Source organism: Atractosteus spatula, chromosome 8 (assembly GCF_055471065.1).
Source record: "Atractosteus spatula isolate fAtrSpa1 chromosome 8, fAtrSpa1.hap1, whole genome shotgun sequence".
Taxonomy (NCBI): Eukaryota; Metazoa; Chordata; class Actinopteri; order Semionotiformes; family Lepisosteidae; genus Atractosteus; species Atractosteus spatula.
Window position 1 is genome coordinate 52,754,367 of NC_142713.1, and position 24,068 is coordinate 52,778,434.

At 38.0% G+C, this 24,068-nt stretch overlaps 1 protein-coding gene across 1 annotated transcript; it reads left to right on the plus strand.

Annotated features, from left to right (window-relative positions):
- Positions 1-7,471: 7,471 nt before the first annotated feature.
- pax4 (paired box 4) lies at positions 7,472-20,386 on the plus strand. The gene is made up of 8 exons (XM_088922620.1): positions 7,472-7,487; positions 11,264-11,394; positions 14,189-14,404; positions 14,961-15,051; positions 15,259-15,399; positions 17,944-18,026; positions 18,329-18,401; positions 20,331-20,386. Exons 1-8 carry the CDS (start codon positions 7,472-7,474, stop codon positions 20,384-20,386), a joined length of 807 nt encoding a protein of 268 aa, XP_088778746.1.
- The last annotated feature ends 3,682 nt before the right edge of the window (positions 20,387-24,068 follow it).

The following is a 24,068-nucleotide window of genomic DNA, read 5'->3' on the forward strand; positions in this document are numbered from 1 at the left end:
ACGGTAGCCCACTACTTGTATATATGTTACCATGGTTCATACAATGTTTAACAAGCCAATTAAGATTTTTTTTCTTTTTTTCTCCCCAATTAAGATAACAACACATAGATGCATCGTTTAACAAAAGTTCAAATTTCCTGGGTCAAGGTAATTGTCACGACCCTCTTCCTAGCCCTAGAGGGCGCTCCACGTTTCTGTCCGGTTCCTTGCTTCCCTGAGCTTGTTTATGTGCTTCTGGTGCGTCAGGTGCGTCTGGTGGAGGTTTGATATTTATTGTCCTGTCCTCCTCGCTCGGCATTGGGATTGGTTGTCGAGAGGCTTGCTTCACCAGTTCGTCCCGCTACCTGAGGGCTTATGTCTCGTCCCCAACTCCACCCGATACCTTGAGCCCGGAGTAAACCCCCGTGTTTGCTCCGTTCCTGCCGCTTCGCATAGGGTTTTACCGTCTCGCCGGTCTCTTTCCGGCTTCCGTGACAGTAATAATCTTTTTAAAAGAGTGGAGCAATATGCTCGTTTTCTTCTGCAATTTAGCCTTTTGAGACGTAACAAACGACAGTGTTACGGGTTTCACCAACATAATCATGACAGTCTGCTCAGACTGTTGCAGGGTGCTTGCAAGAACTAGCTGGAAGCTACGAAGAGCAAACGTTGTGTTCATTCAAACTCATGCTATTGCATCTGCTTGAAATGGCATTAAAACACAGAATGTGATGCAGAACGAGTGTAAGATGAAGAGCAGCCCCCTCTGTCAGCATTACACTTGCTTTCAAAGTCCTCAATGACTGGGATGAATGTTACACACTGGAACCCCCTATCTGTGGTGACCCCTCTGTCGAGGGACAGATTCAGTTCCCAGTTACCTATTTCGTGATTTTCTCTGAACTGGTATGGGGTCGACTGGTCCTTGCAGAGCACCACCATATATTGCCACACATCTTCAACCAGACAAAACCCCTGGCACACATCATCTGTACAAGACAAAGCAAGGTACTGGCAATTCTGGCAAATCGTTTCAAAAAGTGAAAAGCTACTAGGACATTGGAAATGGTGGTGCAGCTCTAGTCCAGCAGAACATATGTTTTGAGCCACCTGGTGAAATATTCTATGGTCACCAGGACATATTGTTGCTGGCTCCGCTTTAATGTGGAGTCATATCAGCTTTCCCCTGCTCAGTTCTTGACTCTGCACTCAGCTTATGCCACTAAAGTCAGGACCAGGGGTGATCCAGGGGGCCCTTTTTGACCAGGTACAAGTCCTTAGGTCCAGATGTAGTGTTCCACATTGAAATGAACCTGTGCTGGCTCTGGGGACAGTAGAATTGTCTGAAATGGACCTGTCCTGCAGTGCAGAGTGTATTGTTGACTTACAGATTGGGGAATGAAAATCCCCTGAGGTCTTTGACCCTCAAGTGAAAGAACAGCCCAATCTCTCAGTTCTTTGTCTCTTTGCAAGTCAGTTTCCCCAGGTTCTCTTCCAACAGTCCTACCATGCTGTACAAGCTTTCCTATTAGTCCATGCAACAGATAGTACTCTTTTCTTCATCCTGGGTAAGGTCCTGCAGCACTGCAATCCTTCAAATAGCAAGGGTAACATGACAGAATGTCTACATTCATGCATCTCTTCCCTGCCTGGTGCTTCTTGTGGAAGTTGTAACACTGTAGGACCTCCGGTGAGTATGCCATCTGTCCTCCTGGTTCAATAGGGTCCAGGGTCCCCCTGGTCTGCTGTGGACTCAGGAGAGTGAGGTGTGGTCTGGCTGCTGAAGAAACCAGGCACAACACAGAGGTAGATTCAACAGTGGGGGATAACCTGGAGCTTCTGCCATGTTGCACAGTGGTTCTGTTCTGCACTGCTGAGAGGTCAGGTGAATACAATATCTGCTCCTTCTCTGCAGACACTCCAGACACTGCACAGCATTCACTATTGCTGGTGTCTGTACACAAAATGAGTTGGGGTCCAGATTAGACTGGAATCGGGGCAGGGGCCAGACCAGCATATCACAGAACTGAAATTCCAAAATTCAGAGCAACACTTAATCTGTATGAGGCTATACAAGTTACTGGCAATTCTTGCAACTTAATAAAATGCTAGCTACTAAGAACCAAACCCCAGGAAACTGGGGAGACCGGCACTGGAGTCTTGATAGTCCTGTATGTTGGCCACCTAGGCTGGATCAAGGAACAAGCCATGCATGTCTATGGCATGCCCCAAGATCAACACCACCCACAACAACAACAACTTGCACTTCTAGTGGTGAAACAGGGCCTGGTCTGGTGGAAACAGTCCAATGGAGTGTTGTGGGAGGTCTTTTAAGGTCAGCAGTGCTGCAGACCAGCTGTGGACCAGCTTGTCCATATAAAGAGGATAAACTGTGTGAGGGGAGTAGAGGCTTGTAGGCACTCTATGAGTCTGTCAAAGGTGACAGGGGCATTGCAGGGCCTGACAAGGCATCACATTGAACCACTAGAGCCCCTGTCTAGTGGAGGAAAGGATCACTGCACATGAAATTGGTTGATGTGTTTCAGTTTCTTGTCATTCGTTCATTGTCTATTCTTCACGATTAAGAATGATTGTTTTCCCTGAACCTCAAGGTGACTGATAAGATCAATACAGGAATTGCATACCTGTTGGCAGTTTCAGCGGGTCCGTGAGAAAATAAACTTCTTTGGGATCCCAGAGTCTAATTTGTGGGAAAACACAAATGTTGATGTCTGTATTCCCACTTAATATGTAAAATGTTCTGCAAATGACATTGAGGTTACAACTCAAGTCCTTTTTTGATATCTATAGTATGTAATACATGTTTCAGTCCCATCCAGTCATGTTTGCATGATTTCCACATATCCCTGCTTAAGAGTTTGAAGATGAACTCCTAAGAATCCACATAGTTTTTAACCCACTGAAGCTCAGTAGGTGTGAGCCTGGTCAGTACCTGAATGGGAGTCCTCCTGGGAAAAACTGAGGTTGTTGCTGGAGGAGGTGTTAGTCTGGTCAGCAGGGGGTACCCACCTGGGTCCTAGTGTCCCATTATAGTGACGGGGACACTATACTGTAAAAAGTTGTTGTCTTTCTGATGAGATGTAAAACCAAGATCCTGACTTTCTATGGTCATTAAAAATCCCAGAGTTACCCTGGCTTCCTGGCCAAATGTTCCATTTACCTTTACTAATCAAGGCCTCCTAATAATCCCCATCTATGAACTGGCTTCATCACTCGGTTCTCCTCCCCACTGATAGCTGATGTGTGGTGAGCATACTGGTGTACTATGGCTGCCATTGCATCATCCAGATGGGGGCTGCACATTGGTGGTGGTGGTGGAGGGCAGTCCCCATCACCTGTAAAATGCTTTGAGTGGAGTGTCCGGAAAAGTGCCATATGTAAGCGTAAAGAATTATTATTAATAATTATACTGTGATGGACTGCACCAGTCACCTTGTAAGGCTTCTGCTCAGGTCAGTGAGATAGGCTCTGTCCTCATCACTACCAGGGCTTAGTAGTTCAGGTGGGTAGCTGCGTCAGCATGCGTAGGCTGCAAAGGAACAAGTAATAGGTTTATTCCATGCTGAAAAAAAGAAGAAAGAGAACACAACTTTTCGGCCGTGGAGCCTTCTTCAGGTGTGAGAGAGACAGGGCTTGTTTTCGGGACAGGGCTTGTTTTCAGGACACAGACATGACACCAGAGGTCCTCAGGGGTGAGCAGGCATCAGAATGCTTGGAATGTAAGATCTGCATAGGTCTCAATAGATAAGCACAGTAAATCCCCAGGGTGTAAAGGTTGCCGGGTGAGGCTCCCATGGAAAGAGTATTTTAAGACCCCATGCAAGGCGGCAAATCCGGAAAGGAATAGGGAACAGAGTTGAGGGAAGACACACAAGGTTTATTGGTGCTTACAATGATAGGGACGTCTGTGCAGAAGTGAAGGGTAGGTATCCATTGCAACAAATCCAGGGAGGTCCACAGGAGAATCAGTAAACAGTCCACATGTCCATTATTGAGTGATCCATCCGGAGACAAAACAGGAACAGACACACAAAAATACAAGAACCAGGAATACGGGGTTTCATCCCAGGCCCCGGGCTCAGAAGGTCAGGGTGACTACTACTGGCCTATGCCCTCAGACTTCCCATGTGAAGCCTGGTGGTAGGCGGGCCGTGAGACAACCATTTTCCAAAGCTGAGCCCTGAAGGCAGGTGGAAGAAAACTGAAATAAGTGACTTAACTAGACACACCAGAAACTAATCATTAAAAGGACTATCTAGAGAGGATTAGAGCGCCCTCTGGAGGAGGGGATGTCGATTGTGACACCGGGACAATGTACAAGGTGTCTGCAGCAACCAGCCCCCAGTTACTCACCAGATACTGTCTTCAGATCTCCAACTTTACTTACATATTCTCTACCAGCAGCTCCAAATCGCATCCTGAAGGCAGCTGAGAGAAGACTAGATTTTTTGGTATACTTGTGGAGTGTGGAATAGCTTGCCATACTCTACTGTCCAATGCCACTTGCCCTTCTATTATAGTTGAGGTTATCAGAATTACAGTACCCTCAGGATTATATCACAATAAGGTATTGTTGTGCCCAGGGCTTTTCTAAAATAAAAAAATATACAGACAAAATGGTTAATTTAACTTTGTAGACTGTTTTCATGAGCAAGTTATATAATTCTCATCAGTGCATTATTTATAGATGTCTGTATTTTTATTAAACTATTGATATCCCATATTTTGATAGCTGAATTCATCATACATATATTGAGAATAAATGAATTTTTAATTAATTTTAGATGTTATAATCTATTTTACAGATTACCTGCTTGGGGTTTGCTTGGGGTTTACCTATGATACATATGCCTGCAGTTTTTAGCTTTATATTTTTTATCACATTTTATGATTTTCTATTTCAGTGTAAGCTGCTTGCAGCATGCTTGAAGTCAACTGAAATTTGTAGATATTTACAAGTCTTCATTCAGTAATATGAATTCTTAACTGCAGAAACTGTGCATTACTTAGTTAATCACACATTGCTCTGGGACAATATATTTGAGTTTAATTGTGGTGTATTACCATTTAACAGAGCAAAGCACTTACACATTGTGAGCCAGATCTATAACTCTGGTGAGTGGTGTTCCATTACCTTATACCTATTTTAGTGTCTGAAATAAGATCTTTTTTAAGTGAATACTTGAGAACTTGGAATGCAAGGAGACTATTATAATGTTATTAGTATCTGATTACCAGTCATTCACGACAGACTTATGTTTTCTACTATAATTTTCTTTCCATGGTACTCTATTCTAGGAGACAATATTCCACCGAAAGAAGTGTGTGTTTGAACATGCTGTTTAACCATTAGTTCTGATGTTTAGAGATGCCAAATGTAGAACTTTCATGTAACGGACAGATGATGCAATATTTCCTTAGATCATTCTGCGCCGATAACAGAAAGAAAGAAAGAAGAATGACATATTATGGAAAATCTGCATGACTTGTCTGAGACGTCTCCTGACATTACTGTACAGTATCTTCACTGGGAACAAGCTGACTACCCTTAAACAATCCTTCCGAAAGAAATACAGGATCCTTTCGTAATGATTCTGCAGGAGACGCTTGGGTGCAATAAGAAGCTCCTGGAAATTTATATTGTTCCCAAAATCCCCAACAAAATGTAAAGGCGAATTACAAACAGAATTGGGCGACACCTTACATTATGAGCGTCAGGTTCCAGTATAACAAGGAGTTAGTTGCAATTTGCTTTTATTCACTGTATTTGAAGGATCTGTGTGAAACGTAATTTTCCCAATTGGAAAAGATGTACAATTTATTTCGCACTATCGACTCGGGACCGAGGCATCTATGTAATTGTGAGAACTAAAAACAATTTCTTTTTTTTTGTACAGAAATATCCACTTATTGTGGTTTTATGTCGCATTTCAAATCCGATTACAACCAGTTGGCGTTTGCCTTAGCATACTATTTTACAGACTGAGGAAATGCAACGCGTAAAAGACGTTGGACACAAAGCGCAGTTTTCCAAACGTCAGTCAAGGCTATATGGCTTTCCTGTAATTTTGTAAAATGATTCCATTACCCCTCATTCACTGGCGCATCATATTATTACTCATGTCTTCATAAAAATCAATGCTTGACGTATATAAAATCTTAATGTAAATTAGTGCCATAAATACACTTACACGAGGATACGCGATTCATCCAAAATATTTATCCAAACGTCTCACGTCATCCAATTAAGGTACACTGGAAAACATCTAAAACAGCAAAGTCAAAGCTGGTTGTCTGCATAGGGGATACAGTACATCTACGACAGCGACTATGACACATATTAACTGTTTGAAATTACATGTTAACATAATTTGCCTGTGGACGATCTGGGTGCTTATCACAAGCTTCGGCGCTTAATATACTGTACAGTATCTACACGTGCAACAGTGTGCGCTTTGGAAAGGCTTTGACCTCCACACCTTTAAAAAAGGAGTTAGATCACAGGGATTTGTCTCATTGGGCGCTGTGTTAAACGGATATAAATAGACAATAATGGTGAATGTGTATCCCATTTAGTATGTGATAGCATTTTATCTGAGATATTTTCAATAAATACAATAACTTGTAAGAGCCACCTGGTTTTATAGTGGACATATTTGTGCGTTGGACAAAATTACGCATGTAGTGTTTGTCTTTTTTGTTACGTTCAGATCTTTAGTATCTATTAGTTTGCTTTGCCTTTTATAAGAGAGTGGAAAATTCAGTTAATAAAAGCAAATGTAGTTTGATGTCTGATAGTTGAATGTAATTTGATTTGCACTTTCTTCTGTTCACAAGGTGATATTGGTGTGCAAAGACTTTTTTTTAAATTCTAAGCAGGTGATTCTTCCAGTCCCGAAAATATTATTGTAAGGTAACGTGTGGTTAATGTATAATTTGGAACATATGGTATTTTAAAATGCTATCCTTTTTTCTGGAGTGTTAAGATCTGTGTGGGTTTTGCTAATGATGCCCAATTAGTCATTAAACAGACCAAACGACGAGGCTTGTATAGATTTTCATTCGCTAATATTTGCTCTTCAAATATTTCCTTTGAAACGTTTACAACATATTTTATCTGTAGGCCAGACGAGAGACATCTGTGAAAGTTCTTCTGCTCCGTATTTTATAAATACAAACCTCAATTGGTCATCCACATTTACCATATCTAACTCTATTTGTTCATGACTGAAAAAAATATAATAAAACAGTATATAGGATGGATTTATGATTTATCAAATGCACTTTACCATATGGCAGGCGGGTTTGAAACAGTTTTTATGTTTGTTTTAAAAAACAGTACTCAGGCTTACGGGTTACACTTATGTTAAAAGTGAGGATGCTCAAGTCACGTGACTGGAGAAGGCCTTTCTGTGTGCAGTAGGTTCAACACATTTAGGTAAAACATAATTTATGAACGGGATAGTATAAGATGAAGAAACCAGTAGGTAACATCTAAATCAAATTTCCTCTCATACAGGAGTTATTGTTTTTCATTGTGTTCTTGTAACCGGTATAGCACGGATGCTGTCCAGTTAGTTTTGGTGCTGAAATCTGCTTTTCATTCAAGAGCCAGCTTCAAGATCCTTCAATATCAATTTCCTTGCTTAGGGACTTGGCTTCCCATAAGCAATAAGCTCATCTAGTTTATATAGTTTACATATCAGAAAAACAAAATGGTTTTGTATTGTACCCACTAAATACCTCGATGGGTGTGATTATATTTGTGATCAAAATTAGGGCCAATGAAGTATGGGAAAGTGTGCGTATTATTTCTATTTGCGGTTCTGTATCTGCATGAAACTAACGATTACATAGCACTTTCAATTTTACACAGCAAGACACGAAGGTTTGATATTAGTCAAACGTGGGCATTCAAATATCTGGATATTTGAGAAAATATTAATACTTAAACCGACATATTAAAGAGACGTCAAGAGGTAAAGACATTTTCATATTTCCATTCTATGATGGTAGTCACTACTGTTTTAAGTACTGAAAAAATAATATTAAAGCATCAATATTATGTTATTCGGTTATTTCTCTCTGAGGTTGAAATGAAGCTTATTTCTGTTTATCTTAATAAGTGGGGTATCTTAACATTATATTATGGTGGCTAATTTACGGTGTGAAGGCTAATATTAACTAATGAATCTTCATGATAAACATCAGTGATATCAATGTTACATTCATTCCGTTCTGTTTCTAAAACGTGAGTACTGTATGCACGGTTTTAACATTAGGTACCCAAATTACAAATGAATAAGGGTAACTTTCAAAGAGATATCACGCGTTTGTTGCGTGTGGAATGCATACAGTATGCGTGGATGTTAGCTACTGTAGAAGGGGAGGGAATGGGTCACATAATTCTTTTTACAATGGGCTGCAATATTTAAATTCCCCATCATTGATCATGACGTAATCCGGATAGGTCTGTATATATCAGTGCTATCATGTCTGAAGTCAGTCTATGCTGCATAGCGAATGCAGAGTGATAAATCTGCGCAGGAGTTCAATCGATATTCGCAAGATACTTTACTCTTACCCTACCCTGAAACTCAGCAGTACCAAAACGCTCAATTGATTATTTCTCAGGTAAGTGACCGGCAAAATCAGTTTATAACGTATTGCCTACACCTTATCTTAGTCTTGTTTTTACAGTTTTAAGATGTCATTCTTGTGTTGTCGTAAAATAGTCTTTTCAGACACAACTAATTAAATCGGAGAAATGGCTTTCTCCGTAGGAGAAAAAAAAAACTGAAGATTTTTTTTGAAGACAGAATGTTTTTAACCAGGCACTAAATCTTTGTATATCGAAATATGTTGTGAATTTGTTAACTTTCTATACTGGTTTTCCAGTATTGTTATTGCTATTTAAGAGGAGAAAAGTACCGTATCTCTCCTAGATTCTATAATAAGAAAGTAGACTTTAATCGAACAATCAACAATTTCAACTTTCCAGATCAATACTTAAAAATATGTTTAAATGAGTTGCTTTAAACATCTGCTTTTGTGTACCTGTAATTACTTCTTTAAAATTATTTTGAATAAAGGATCCATGAAGAATTTCAGAAGGAAGATGCTGTAATACAGGATGCAAATGGCAAATGAGGGTTAGTCAGATTCATTTACTGAAACTTACAATTGTGACATTTTATTCCATCCGTTCTTATTGTATTTATGTGTGGAGTGGGTGCAGTTAGACATTAGTTATTATAAATTAGTAATTCAAATGACCAAATATAACATTTTTGTTCTTATTGGTTTGTTTTCACAAAGAGAAATCAAGTAACTTTTCCACATAAGTTTTAAGGTATAAACAAAGTTACTCCTCAAGAGAAGTTAAATTGGATTTAATCCATCAAGACTTAACTATAATACATTAACCTTCTTCTACAGGTCTTAAGTTGATAATCATCAAAAGAGGCCTAACAAGCCATCTGGAATGTCAACCTAATTAATTGGATTTAGGAAGTCCTGAACTATAATGTATAATGTATTTTAATAGAAATCAAATACATACTGAAGACTTATTTCAACGTAACTTGATGCTCAATTTACAAGAAATTAGATCTACCTTCCTAGGCTCTCTAGCCTTCATTGTAAATCTTGTAATGTTAAAATAGTAATGTTTTGATGCTACAACATGAAATACGACATACAGTACGGTACCATGCAAGGCAGACAACAAGTAATAAAACTGATAAACAGCAAATTGAAATGATAAAGTGAAAAGAGAAACACTAACCTTATCCATGACTTAAAACTCCCATGGTGAAAACATGAAAGTGCCTGTGTTTTAGATATTGATTAAGCAAGGCAGTGCTGATGACAACAGGGAGGATAGGGCATAGGATTCTTAGGAGCAGTGTGAAAACGTGAGTTGAGATGGGGTCATCCTGGTACACTATGGTACACTACAGGTACAGTAGCTGATTCTACCACAGAAGGACTAGAAAAGACAGAGAGCAACAGGAAAATAGGTAAAGTAGCACTAAATGTTTAATAGTGCACACATCCATTCCATATTAAAATCGCCAAACCATTCTGTAAATGCCTGTTATTCCCATAACACCCTAGAAATAAATATCCTCCTTATGCATGAGTGCAGGATAGTACAGAAGGCCAAGCCTGTGGATGTTGTAATGTTTGTCTGGACTCTGTCTGTGGTGTTGTACGCACCAGCACTTAAGGACAGGGAAAGAAATATTATGAAAAAAGAGCTAAGGATCATTAAAAAATAATGATCAATTTATAAAAACATTCCCAACCTTTCTCAGAACAAAAAGCAAAGGACATTTTACCGATGTTTCTTGTCCAAATATCCCCATTATTAGTAGGGATAGTACATGGTTGATTATTTACATAGTTGTTAATTTATCTGTTTGGCATGATTTATTTTCCAAATATGAGTACACTTTATTTGACTAATATGCATCAGCCGATTCAATGGGGTATAAAGTGGGGCTCCTCCTATATGCGAAGTGTTTTAGGATCCTTGAGATAAAAATACTATAGAAATACCAGTGATTATAATTATTACAATGCCTCCTTTCTTCTAAAACAATGAATATTGCCATAGTATTCTATCTTCGGCCAGCAGCTATATCACCCTGCAGCTCTCAACTGGTTACCCACTGAAGCTAAGCAGGGTTGGGTCTGGTCAGTACCTGGAAGGGAGACCTCCTGGAAAGCTATGGTTGCTGCTAGAAGTGGTGTTAGTGGGACCAGCGGGGGGTGCCCACCCTGTGGTCTGGGTGGGTCCTAATGACCCAGTATAGTGGCAGGGACACTATACTTTAGTGGGTGTTATCTTTCGGATGAGATGTTAAACCGATTGGCCATTAAAGATCTTGGGCATTTCTTAATAAAAGTAGAGAATTATTCCAGTGTCCGGGCCAAATTTCCCCCCTTGGCCTTTACCATTGCCTCCAAATTGTCCCCATGTATGATTGGCTTGCACTTGCCCTGCGATGGACTGGTGCCCCGTCCAGGGTGTACCCTGCCTTGCGCTCGTTGTTGCCGGGTAGACTCTGTGACACCGTATGGTATAAAGCGGTTTGGTAAATGACATGACATGGCATTTTAATCTTTGATTTGCATACACATCATCATTACCTGATTCTGAAACCGAAGCTGCCATGTGGGCTGTCAAATGTAATTTTTTTCTCACTTTTATACATGACATTGCTTAATTGTTATATATATATTTTTTTGTTTTAAGGAATTGTTTGTGTAAATCAACTTGGGGGGGTGTTTGTAAATGGACGACCCCTTCCCACGTGCACAAGAAAACAAATAATTGAACTGGCATCGGGTGGAATGAGACCATGTGAAATTTCCAGGATTTTACAGGTACTTAAAATAACTGATCTTTATGTTATACATGACTTTATATACTGTATTATATATATAGTCTATCTCCTGTGATTCTGAAAAGGTAATAAGTGTGAAGTAATAGGCATGTGTAGCATTGTGTAAGTAGTCTTACTGTATGCAAGGCAATACAGTACTGGGGTATGGTGTGAAAAAACTCAACAAACCCTGCTTTAAGGGATCCCAGGCCATTTTGGGTAGAGTGACTGTAGCCTCCAAAAGAAGTCTGATTACTCAGATGCTTTGAAGAAAATGGTTTAGCGTAGGGCGTGTGTGCTTCTGATTTAGATAGGGTGTCATGTTCTTCGGAAAGAGAGAAAAATCAGCATAGAAAGAAAGGCTGTTCAGAAAGGGAGAAGTCACTGTTAATTGACAGCTCTCCACTCCATGACAGAATTGTTTTTTCAGCATTAAGGTGATTCAAACAAAGTACATGTTTTGGATGCTGTTGCACACATATACAGAACCATGCCTGTGTTGCCTACTGAGGCTCAAACTCACACTGTGCTTTCTTTGCACCCTTTTGCTCTACTTTTTTATTTTTCTGTTTTTTTACCCATAGACACTCACAGGTATTCTGCCATATGTGCAACCGATTATCAGAGTCAGATGGACTTGTATTTTTACGGGACAGTATTCAATCTGTTAAATGTGGCCATTTAGGATACACCAAAGCAGTTGTGCTTTTATATTGTTCTAAAAAGAACACTTTAATCATGACCTGCTCAGTGTGCTTTTTAACTTTTCTGTCAAAAACTCCTTATCCGTTTACTAGTCCCATTTCAACTCAGCCATTATGAAACCCTTGGTCAAAGAGGTTATTTGATTTCCAGTTCAAAGAATAATTGCACATGTTCTGTCATGTTTATATCTTGTGATCGGAATGGCTCTTTTTCTTTGTTGAGCCTCTGTATGTGTATATGTAGTACCATTTAAAACCTATAAAGGCCATGTACAAGAAACTGGGGGTGAGGGTGATTAGTTACCATTCTTCTTCACTATAATCTCGGGGAGATACTCATATGATGGCTCAGCATGTTCTCCATTTATAAGGATAGCAGTACATCTGGAAATGTATGTCTGTTGCCTGAAACAATCAGTTTCAGCTTCTTTCATATGAAGTATGGATTATATTCCCTGAAGAATGGTTGCTTCCTGGTTCTGATTAACAGATGATATCGGTGTCTCTTGCTCACTCTGATCCCTGAATTTCTAATACGGCATCATCCATTTTCTAATCGCTTTATCCAGTTCAGGGTGGGGAGGGAGATGCCGATCCCATCAAGCAAGGGGTGGATACACGGCGGGATACACCCTGGACAGGTTGCCAGTGGCACACACAGACAGAGATACAAACACACACACACACACCCACACCAATTCTTCCACAAGCCAATTAACCTACCAGTATATGCTTGCATTGTGGGAGGAAACTGGAGCATCCGGAGAAAATCCAGAGAAAATTTAAAAATGTATTTAAGACATCTCTGACAAAGCTTGCTGTGAGACAGAAAAACACACTCTATACAATCTTTCTCATAAAATAAGTGGACAGCCACATGTACAATGTGCATGTGTCTGTGCAGCACATTATGAGAGGACACCAAACGTATTAGTGAATCAGCAGATTACTGTAAAGAAGAATGATCAATATTTTTCTCTCCCCTCGTCTCTCAAAATACAGTGTTTCCAAACTTTTTAACAGAGCTGTATGTTTACATTATTTCCAGGAAAACTAGAGAGCGAAAAAGAAAGTTTTTTCACAAAGTGTGAGATGTTTTTACTTTGTATTTTGGAAACCTTCCAGGGTGTCTTTGTTACACAAAAATGTTTTCCATAAGAAAATAATTCTAAACCGACAAGCAAATAAAAACATCACAGTAAGCTACAGCAAAGCCATATATGCTGTGACTGACATAAAAAAACAGATAATTGAAAATAAAGAAGTGGATAGTTCAGTACATGCCTAGTCAGGTGAATAATTAATGTGCTAATAAAGGAAAGGAAACCAGTAATTCCTGTACAATAGTAGGCAGCATGCCAGGATACAAATCTAAGATGTGTAAACAATTATATTTCTTGAACATGGAATAACACAAATGACAACTCACTCCTTTTGAAGCAGCATTTTAAAAATTCCTTTTTCATAGAGAAGCCTCAACAACTGAATGCTGTGTTTTTATTTCTGCTTCACAGCATGGCGTTGACCTGCACTTGTGCTTTTTCAGCATGCACATTGACGCAAATCCCATCAAGCAGTAATGACACATATAGGAACAGAAGCATCCGGCCAGTGGAACACATTACACTGCTGTCCCCTCCCTCTGAATGTTGTGATTGCTCGTTTTAAAAAACAAAGTGTAAAAAACAAAACCTGGCATTCAAATGAGATCTGGTATTTGCCTGCTGGTGATTTCCCATCAGCTGTAATTGTTTTCATGAGGCTACGATGTGAAATGTTATGTTTTGCATCCCACATAGAGTGATAAACCTAAGAAGCTAAGAAGTTTTACAAGTGGGAGGAAGCCATTCAGTGAATCAAGCCTGTTTGGTAGTTAGTAGCTCATTGACACAAGAGTCTCATTTAGCCATTACTTGAAAGAAATCAGGGTATTGACTTCAACATCATGGCTGGGTAGCTTGTTCCATGCACCCACATTGTGTTCCCATATACAGTATGGGATATATATGTATACTACAGTATATATAGTATAAATGCTGCTTTATATTATATTGAAATTTTAACATGTAGTGGAATGTTTAATTTTTCCAGGTATCAAATGGCTGCGTCAGTAAGATATTGTACAGATACCAGCAGACTGGTCTTTTGTGCCCAAAAACAATCGGAGGGAGCAAGCCTCGTCTCCTTACACCTGAAGTGATTGGTAAAATCATCCAGTATAAATGGGAAAACCCATCGCTTTTTGCCTGGGAAATTCAGGGGAAGCTTTTGGCAGCAAGGGTCTGTAAACCAGACAAAATCCCAAGTGTAGGTGAATTACAAAATTACATAACACATATCCTAACTTTTTAACAATTAAAAAAAAAAGTCATGCTGAGTGTTGCAGCATTTTAACAAGAGAAAAGAAAAGGGAATATATAATTTTCTTTCTATGTAGGTTTTAGTGTAGGTTGAACTACAGTCCATGAATAAATGGCTGAAAATGGAAGTCTTAAGTTGTACACAAAATTTAAATGATGACATACTGTATTGGACAAAAATACTTCTTCGGCTGTTTAAAAGTTGAAACTTTTGTCCATATTTGTCCAGAAACAAATGACTGGTCAATCTATCTATCTAAAGAAAAGTTAAAAGAGTGTTTAATAATGATATTAACTTTTGAATTGACAAAATACCTATAATGTGTGCTCAAAGCACGTTTTACATTATTGAAAAATACTAGTCAATAATACAGAGAGACATGCCTTAAGGCTGCTTGTAAATGAGAGAGTTCCTTGTGTGTGGAACATTTATTTTGCAGAAAAACACAAAACTCTTCTTTTGAATAAACAATGCCAACGGCATTCTTTTCTTTCAAACCTAGGTTTCCTCTGTAAATCGGATTTTAAGGAATATACAGCTGGAAACAGGTCATCTGCAGTTTGAGGAATCTGTGCCATACCAATGGAGCTCAGGTCAGCATCTAAAGTGTCTAAATAAAGGAAACCATTAGATGATGTATCAAAGTGTAATGTACTTTGTAATATTGTAGATATTTTAATGTCACCCAAGTATATATTAATAGTTCCATTACTTATTTTTCTGCAGTTCTTCCAAGTGCTTTAATGCCCTAGTGCAACTTAAGATCTTATTAAATATCTTTCTTTATTTTTGTATTATAGAAACAATAAAAAAGAAAGCAACGAATGGAATGAATGCTGTAAGGGGAAATGACTGTGATTTGCAGAAGATCTTGGTCAAAAGCAGCCAGCACCGGAACAGGACAGTTTTCACTCAAGAGCAGTCGGTGGCTTTAGAACAAGGTATGCTGCATGGCAGGTGTGGGCAATCCCAGCTCTTGATTACTGCGAGTGCTGGGCTCCTGTGGGTTTTAGAAGTACTTTCCCGACAGGAAACACATTAACATCTAAGAAAACAGGTGATTTCGCTACTTACTGTACACATAGTTCAATTAAACTATTTAGTCTTAAAGAAGAAAGTAAAAGCTAGAAGGTCCTCAGATCCTTTCGAAATGGATTCCTCTTGCCTGCTTCATGATTACTTGGCTATTTGTACCCTAGAAATACAGAGAAAGTCAGCTATAAGTAGCCATCTTTCTTGAAAACAGGAAAAATAGCAGCTAGAGATAACAGCAGAGTTGATAGCACTTGTACTCTACTTTGTTCTTCAGAGCAATTTCTAAATGTCACACAGAATGCCAAGAAAACTCCTCTCAGTCATTATACCTGAAAACTGAGATTCATTATCATCCTCATCATATACTTGCCTGGGAGGAAATATGATCCTGGGATTAACCTTCCTGAACAAAGAGAAAAAAGAATTAAAAATCCATGTAATGACTCTCAAGATAGACATATGACAATCTGATGAGCCGTGGTACTTGTGGAGAAATCACCTGAGTTGAAATGCTCTGTGTTGTGGGGGGTGCCTGCTGTCTTTACCAATAGGGTATGTTATACAGTATGTCAAGATAACCTGATGAGCCTTGGGATTGGAAATGTCCATAAGAAACCATGCAACACAGAATAAAGTTTTGGGATTTTGAGTCAATGACTAATCTAAAGCAAAGTTCTCATCAATAGAATGTCATTGTTATGGTCAGGAGATATTGGTAGCAACTAGATACTTTGTTCAGTTCAAATTGTGAAGCTAAAGGCATAGAAAGCTGAAAACCTAACAATGGAAGACGTTTTGAAACATGATGTTGGATCATTACGTTTGTATGAGTTTAATATGCATATCTACAACCTCATCACTAGCTCCAGCATCATCCTTCTTATTCTGAAACAGGAAACTATAGATCACTTTTATGTCTCTTACAAGTAAAGCTTTGGAAATGATATAGCTAAATTAAAAGGACAGAAAGCAAAGGGATAGATTTTAAAAGGAAAAATTTTGTTTGATAATTTGAATTCTTGGAACAAGCAACAAGAAATGTAAATAGAACTAAAGCACATCATGCCTGAATTAAGAGCCATAGGAATTCAAGGAAATGTATGCACAAGAATCATGGTTATAACATGGTTATATGCAGTGGCCCATAATGGTAGTAGAAACCTAGAAAAGTTATGCTTTAGCTTTATAATGCACTAGTAAACATAATATAAAATATTATGTCCATTTTTGGTCTTATATCTCACAAAGAATATTATAGCTTTAGAGTTAAATGAAAAGAAAAAAGAATACGTTTTGGTGTCAAGGGATTGTCATACATGGTGTCTCATTAATATCTCACACATTTATTTGCTTGATATAACAAAGGTTATTTAAGAAAACCACACATTTATTATATTACACTGAAATTGGGAGAAAAGTTTTATTGTACAGTTCTCCAAACAAATTTTGTGATATGGTACAAAAAAATCTTTTTATATCTTAAGTTTTATCTATGCTCAGATATTCATTCATTTTCTAAACTGCTTTATCCAGTACTGGATTGTGGGAGACACCAGAACCTGAACAGCAAATTGGACTACCCCGAGGAAACACACGCAAACATGTGGAGAACATACAAACTCCACACACCCCAGGAACTGGGCACAGGGCCCTGGAGTTGGAATACAGCAATGCACCAACATGCTGCCACTATGCTCAGATACAGTGTCCTCCATAACACAAAAAGTGCTCTTATTCTAAAATGGTGCATTGTACAATCTCAGAACTACTGAGAAATAAAAGGAGGCATTCTGTACTCTTGCCTCATATTCATTTTTAATCTTAAGTTAAATTGCTTGTGTATACAGCAAAAACAGTGATTTTAACTCACTGTTCCAATATTTATGACAGACACTGTATGTTAAATCTATATGTATCAGATGTACAGTAAATCGGACTCCCTGTATACATTATGAGAGGTAAATGTTTTCAGTCTAGAACAACAGAGATTGAAAGAAAATGAAATTTGGTTAAAGTATACAAAATCCTTAAGGGCAGAGATAGGGAGAACCCAGGGAACTATTTCACACTCAAAATCAAAAGAAGGACAAAGGATCCCCAAACTAAAAGAGAACTGGAAACTAAAAGAAAATTCATTTAGGATGGAGAAGGGCTTCATAAATGCTTCTTTACACAAGGAATTGAGGATGTGTGGTAAAGGCTTCCTAGTCAAGTGGTTGGTCCCAAACTCTGAGAAATAGTTGGATGAAATTGTAGTTTCTCTTAGCTATTGTACTAAAATTAGGCGTCCTCTTATTTGTATCATCTTATATCCTTGTATGTTCTTATACAGTCTGTTCTTATATGCAGGTGAGGATGTGGAGTGCCCAACTAAACAAATATCAGAATCCACAAATATAGGTTTTTAAAATGTTTTCTCTTCCCTCTTGTTGTTTTTGTTCTGGATACAGAATTCATAAGGACTCAGTATCCAGATATCTTCACTCGAGAGAAATTAGCTGCAGAAATCAACCTTCCTGAAGGAACAATAAGGGTAAAGAATCAATATTTTGCGAGCTATTGTAGGTAAAAGTTTGCACTTTACTGGGATGTAAGATTTGATTATTCCACAGACATCATAGACTGTTTCAGTCTCAGAAAAAGGATTCCCAGTGCATCCGTTACAGTTTTTGTGTTATGCTAAGGCCCAGTTCACACAATTTATTTTTATTCCACAGTCATGTTGGACAATAGTAAGATAAGACAATTTTTGGCTTGTAAAGACAAGTTTTTGTCTTGTAAAAAAGAGGTGCTGTACTGTACGTAAGTGATGTTAATCTAAGTTTCCTCCCAAAGGTCTGGTTTTCAAATAGAAGAGCAAAATGGAGGCGAGAGGAAAAGTTGAAATGTGGAGTCTATCATACGGAGAGTGAGTTGTGTTGTTCTGTGTATGCGCTTTTAGGAACAAAAATAAAAATTCAGTTTGATTCTGATGGATGTTAGCTGTAAGAAAGTGTTGCTCTAGTTGCTGTCTGACATGTCATGGGATGGAACACAATCTCATTTAAAATGACCCTAGGTCTTTGCTTCAATTGAAAAAGCAGGGCCCTGCTGTGGTCATCAAGACATGAATTTGAATTAAACATTTGGTTTGAATCCAAAACGTAAAGACCAAAACTATTTAGTTCATTCAGCAATGTTAACATAGCATCCAAATGAGTTAAATCAGCTCAATGGCCTCTTGCTGTCTCTGACATTATGTTCTTTATGTAATAACTGAGTTTTTGAAGAAACAGTCTATTAAAACACAATTTTCAACAGTTTTGAAAAAAATATATAATTCAGCTATATGTATCTTTCTTAGAATTCTTAGCATAAGCAATTGTCTAAATATTTCTTTTACTTTTTCCACAGATAGCCTATACACAGGAAATCCAAACTTCTTAAGATCAACAGCACAAGGGTTTGCAGCATTGCATTCAACTGTGACTGACAGACATATTCTACAGGTGCTGTATGCTAAAATTGTATTGCAAACATCCTTTACATTAAGTCTAATACAAATAGTTGTTTTCCACATGTCATTTTGTAGGAGAGCATTTAGTCACATTTCAAACCAATCTACAGAGGGTCTACAAATACTGACACTTCGCTTTCTTTCCTGCATAAGACACACAGCTGTGAGGGCTCTGGGCTGTTAGGTGGAAGGTTTAAATCCCAAGTGTGGGGCTGCTTTTCTATCTGGGTAGAATGGTATCTCAGGATGCTTAATGGGTGCATAAAGTAACTTGCTTTGTATAAAAGCAACAGTTCAGTAAATTAATATTAAAATACACTATTTCCTCACTTTACTGGATTTATAGGAAGAAAGGGGTATCTGGTATATCAAATTGTATATTTGCTTACTGAATATATACTGTATGTATATGACTGTGCTGTATATAAAAATGATATAGTGTTGTGTATTAGTGTATTACATTGTATTATATAAAATAAATACAGTATGGAAAATAACATACTGTATTCAACAATATACTTGTACTGTATACATTCACAATTTCATAAAGTGCACACTCTAAAAACTTTACTGTACTGTAGTGTTATTCATGCTCCTTAGCAAAATCAAAATTATTTTGATACTCAAATAAAGGTATTGTTAATTGCAATTAATATTTGTCCATTATATCTGCAATCCATTGAAGTGAAATCTGTTCAAGCAAGGATTTACTGTATATGTATTAAATACCAGTTGAGTCTTTTCAAATGTGATACTAGTACTGCACGATAATTTATCTTCTATGTTTTCTAGTATTAATACGCATTTTCAGTACGTGTCACAGAATGTTGGCAAGCATTGTTACCTCACAGCTTTGATTTAAGACTCAGGGCTCCGGTGTTCATATAGGCTTGCACTGAGTTCTTTGGTGTTGTGTGGGTTAGCCACTCTGAAATGAACCTTTCTCTGGGCAGAGGTTTGTGTTCTCATTACCCTCTTGCGCCCTCTACTGGTATGAATTACTCAGACATGCTCTGATAATCGCAGGGACCTGCTGAGATAGATTCAAACTTGCTCTGACACTCAGAGTGTTCAGCAGTTTTCAGATAATGAATGGATGGATTTATGCAAAGAAATATTCGCATTGCTTCAAATATCCAGTAGGTGGTGTGTGTTTCCAGTAAGTATCCTGTTGTCAACTACCGTATTGTTCGTAACAAAGATATACTGGTGAATTTAAGAAGTATTGAGATTTTACATTTACTTTGGTGAAAAACCTTAAACAGATGTACATCACACTGGAAAATTCTTTTTTCTGTCAAATTTGCTATTTAAAATTTAAATTTTTCTTTCTCACATTAGGACCCCAGTACAAATGCATCGATGCTAAATCGAGCTCAGGAGTACAACCCAAATAGTGCTGCAAATGTTTATGAAAATATCAGTTCTCTTTTGATGGCTGAAAATTTTAATCAAGGTAAGACTGCAATTGTTTTAGTTTGGGTCTCATATCATTTGGAAATTTTATTTTTATGTATTAAATAATGATAATGTTCCTATTATCAAACAAATAAACAAATTCACTCAAAACCATGTGGGATAACTGCTCACTGGCAAGAATGGAAGAAAATGTAAAAGGTATTTTCTACAGATTATGTGGCCTTTATTTCAGGTGTGTTGGGGAGCACTGCAGGAAGTGGTTCACCGTTTTCTGGCTCACAGTGGCCTCTGCTGTCATACTCCGCTGCAGACAGAGGAGCAATACCCGTCTTTCCTGGGCCCTATGCACCATTGCTTTTTCCTAATTCATAACGTCAAAACCTCCTACAGCAAAATATGAAAGATAAAATCAGCAATCCATACCACAGGTAACAATAACCATGTTCACAAAAGAAAGTTGTTTCAAGTGCTATTTAATGTGCCTTTAATGCCAAGTGCTGTGTAAAGGAATGCATTAACTACGCCACTCCTCAATATGCCCTAAAGGTCCTGGTGTTGTATGGTCTTTTCAGTCACTGTAAAGACTGTGTGAGAACTCTGCTGATAACAGTTGTTTCTGTTCTTCACCTTATGTCAAGGTAAAAGGAGAAAATGCAACACAATAGCTCTATTTAACACAGCTCAGAGGGTTTAAACTTATATTCTATTTTACGTTACACCTTTACAGCATATACGAAATATGCTTACATACCTACCTGGGGAGCCATGTACCAATCTTTAGTTGGTACCAACCTTTTAATTGGTAATCTTTAGTTACCAATCTTTAATCTTTAGCTTAGTTGTCACCCTTTAGTTGTAAAATTCCATATACAGTAAATATTCAATACTAAATGGATTAAATCATGCACAGTAAAGAGATTAAATGATTAAATATTTTCACTATCGACCAATGCACCGCGAGTGCCCCTGTCGGTCTTTTTGGCCAGCCAATCACGTACCGCTGTACAATGCAGTGACCTGTGGGTAATTGCGTGCGGTACGGGTTTGTACAGTACCATGCATTTTGAATGGCTGCATCTGTATATGCAAGCAGGCATGCCCTACTACTGTATTTGTGAAGAATGAAGAGCACAATACAAGTGGCTGTGGAGGAATCAGAAGCCTTCCTACAGAATAATAGAACTCATTTTACACAGCCCAGCAGATTACTGTTTAGCAGATAGCACTTCTACTGAACTACAAACCTAATTGCAATATTTTCAGATTCATATTCTTTCTTTTACAAGTTTGAGTAAGTTCCCTTTTGTTCCTAATTTCATCATTGTCTTGTATTTTTGTACTTCCTTTTAATCTATGAATATCACAGCACAAGGGTGGGGTACTTTTAATTTAGTATCCTGGCCAAATATTAATATTTCCTGAAACTTCTGGGCCTTATAACGCACTCTTCAATTTATCGTATTACAAATATCATAACACAGATGTGTTTCTTGGTGAAAGCTAAAAAAAAAGCTAAAAGGCTAAAAGCTTTCATTCAAGCTTTCATTTTGTTCATTTTTAAATATTTTAAACTTAGCTTTTGAAAATGATTTAACATATCAATAGTGCAAAGCATTATGAAGAAGTTCCATTATTAGAATATGTTATTATAAGTATAATGTTTGTATACCATGACTTTGCAGGCTTGCTTTTTTATAATTTGTTGTTTAGAGGCAGAGTGGTGAACGTCAGCTTTGCTACGAACCATGAGGCTGAGCCAGAGCAAACATTCCTAATTGAGTTCATGGGTCTGTACTCTGCAAATACAGCATATTCTGTCCCAGAAATGTCATTAAATGTTTTGCCACAGTTTTCTTTTTTGGGGTTGACGTCCTTTATAGAGCAAGATCATTAAAGCATCATGATATTATCACGCTGTATTTTATGTGCATATACAATGTCGGGGATTCATTGCTCAATATGAGCTGTATTTGCCCCAGTTTTAATTTGAGATGCCTGTCAGTAGAGGGCAGCAAAACCCTTTACATATACAATATGTGACAGGTGATACATTGTGTTGCGTAAGGGGGGTTCATATGATTTCTAATACTCAAACGTTAAAGCTTTTATAATATTGCATTTACAACAGACAAAACAAATCCTTTTTCTTCTACACCTTAATGCATTCATTCTGACATGTTGCACATTGTCTGATGGGTTTTAGATCCAGAGACTATATAGTGCTACTCTGAGAAGAGTGTCATCACCTCTGAGTGTCATGGAGATGGATCTGTTTGGATTTATGACTGTTTTGGTCCCTACAGTCCTGGCATGCCTGTTCACTAGGAAATATATGTCAAAACAAAATAAGTGGTGATTTCTGTCAAGGTGCTCAAGCTTGGCTGCAAAATGAGCTGTCCAGATGGACATTGAATGATCTGATACACAAATTAAATTCTAAAACCAAAATGTTAAGGGAGCATATAACTTTTGATTGGCAGTCGCGGTCTCCAACAGAATATTTAAAAAATGAACTGAAGAAAGCAGATCACAACCTCTGCCTGTCAGCCTAGAGGAGCTGGATATGATCTACATGGAGAAGGAGTTACAATAACATTCTGCTCTTTTAAAGTGCTTGTACATTTCACATTTGATGTAAGAGAGGTGAAGCTTGTGTTGAGAAAACCTATGCCCCCTGTAAATTATCATGAGGGGGTCTGTTATGTTTTGCATCTATGGAGCCCCTGATAAAGGGGAATGAACAACACGTACCAGGGCATTTTGGCCAAACACTTCATTCCCCCTGTCAAGCTTGGCTGAAAACAGACTCCATCATGAAATCCAAAGCATACTGTACATCTGGATCAACAAAGAAGTGATTAACTACACACAAAAGAAATGTTCTCAACTGGCATCTCCAGACCCCAATCCAATTAAACAGTTGTGGTTCAAACTTGAGAAGATGGTTCACCAGTGGAAACTACAGGCCTGAAGGACATAGGATATAGTATTTATGCCTGGAGGAATGGTCAAAAATCCCCACACGGAAGTACCAGAACGTCATAAAAAGCTGCACTAATCAATGCCAGAGGAAGATTTACAAAATACTTGCAGGGATGTGAATACATGTGATCCTTGTACTTCCTGGATTTCATTTTTTTATTAGAAATATGTCTATGCTCTGTGCGATGCTATTAAGATTACAGTTTAATCTTAATGACTAATTTTTAGTCAAGGCACATTATCCAATCCATTAATCTTTTTTATGTGTTTTGCTCCTATTTCATCTAGGTTATGAATAATTCTGGAGACCACCAGTTAAAGAGCTATATAGCTCCCAATTGACTGCTTAAACACTGAAAATGGCTTTTCTGACAATTTAGTGTAATTTTTGCAAATGCCATGCATAGCTTAATTCAGCAGCAGTGCAATATAAACAAATGGACATAAATTGTGGTAATGCCTTGATTATATTTGTGGAGGTGATATGCAGTAAAGCCTAACACCCAACAAATTACTGACTGCACAGATTACCTACTGCACTGTTTAAGTGCAGTATTCAGTAACAATATTTTTTATGTTTATGACTAATGTCACACAAGTTTGCACTATGTGCCTGTTTTGAAATTGTTTCTTGAAACTGTTGTTTTAAGTTTCAAAATCTGACTTTTCAAGAAAATG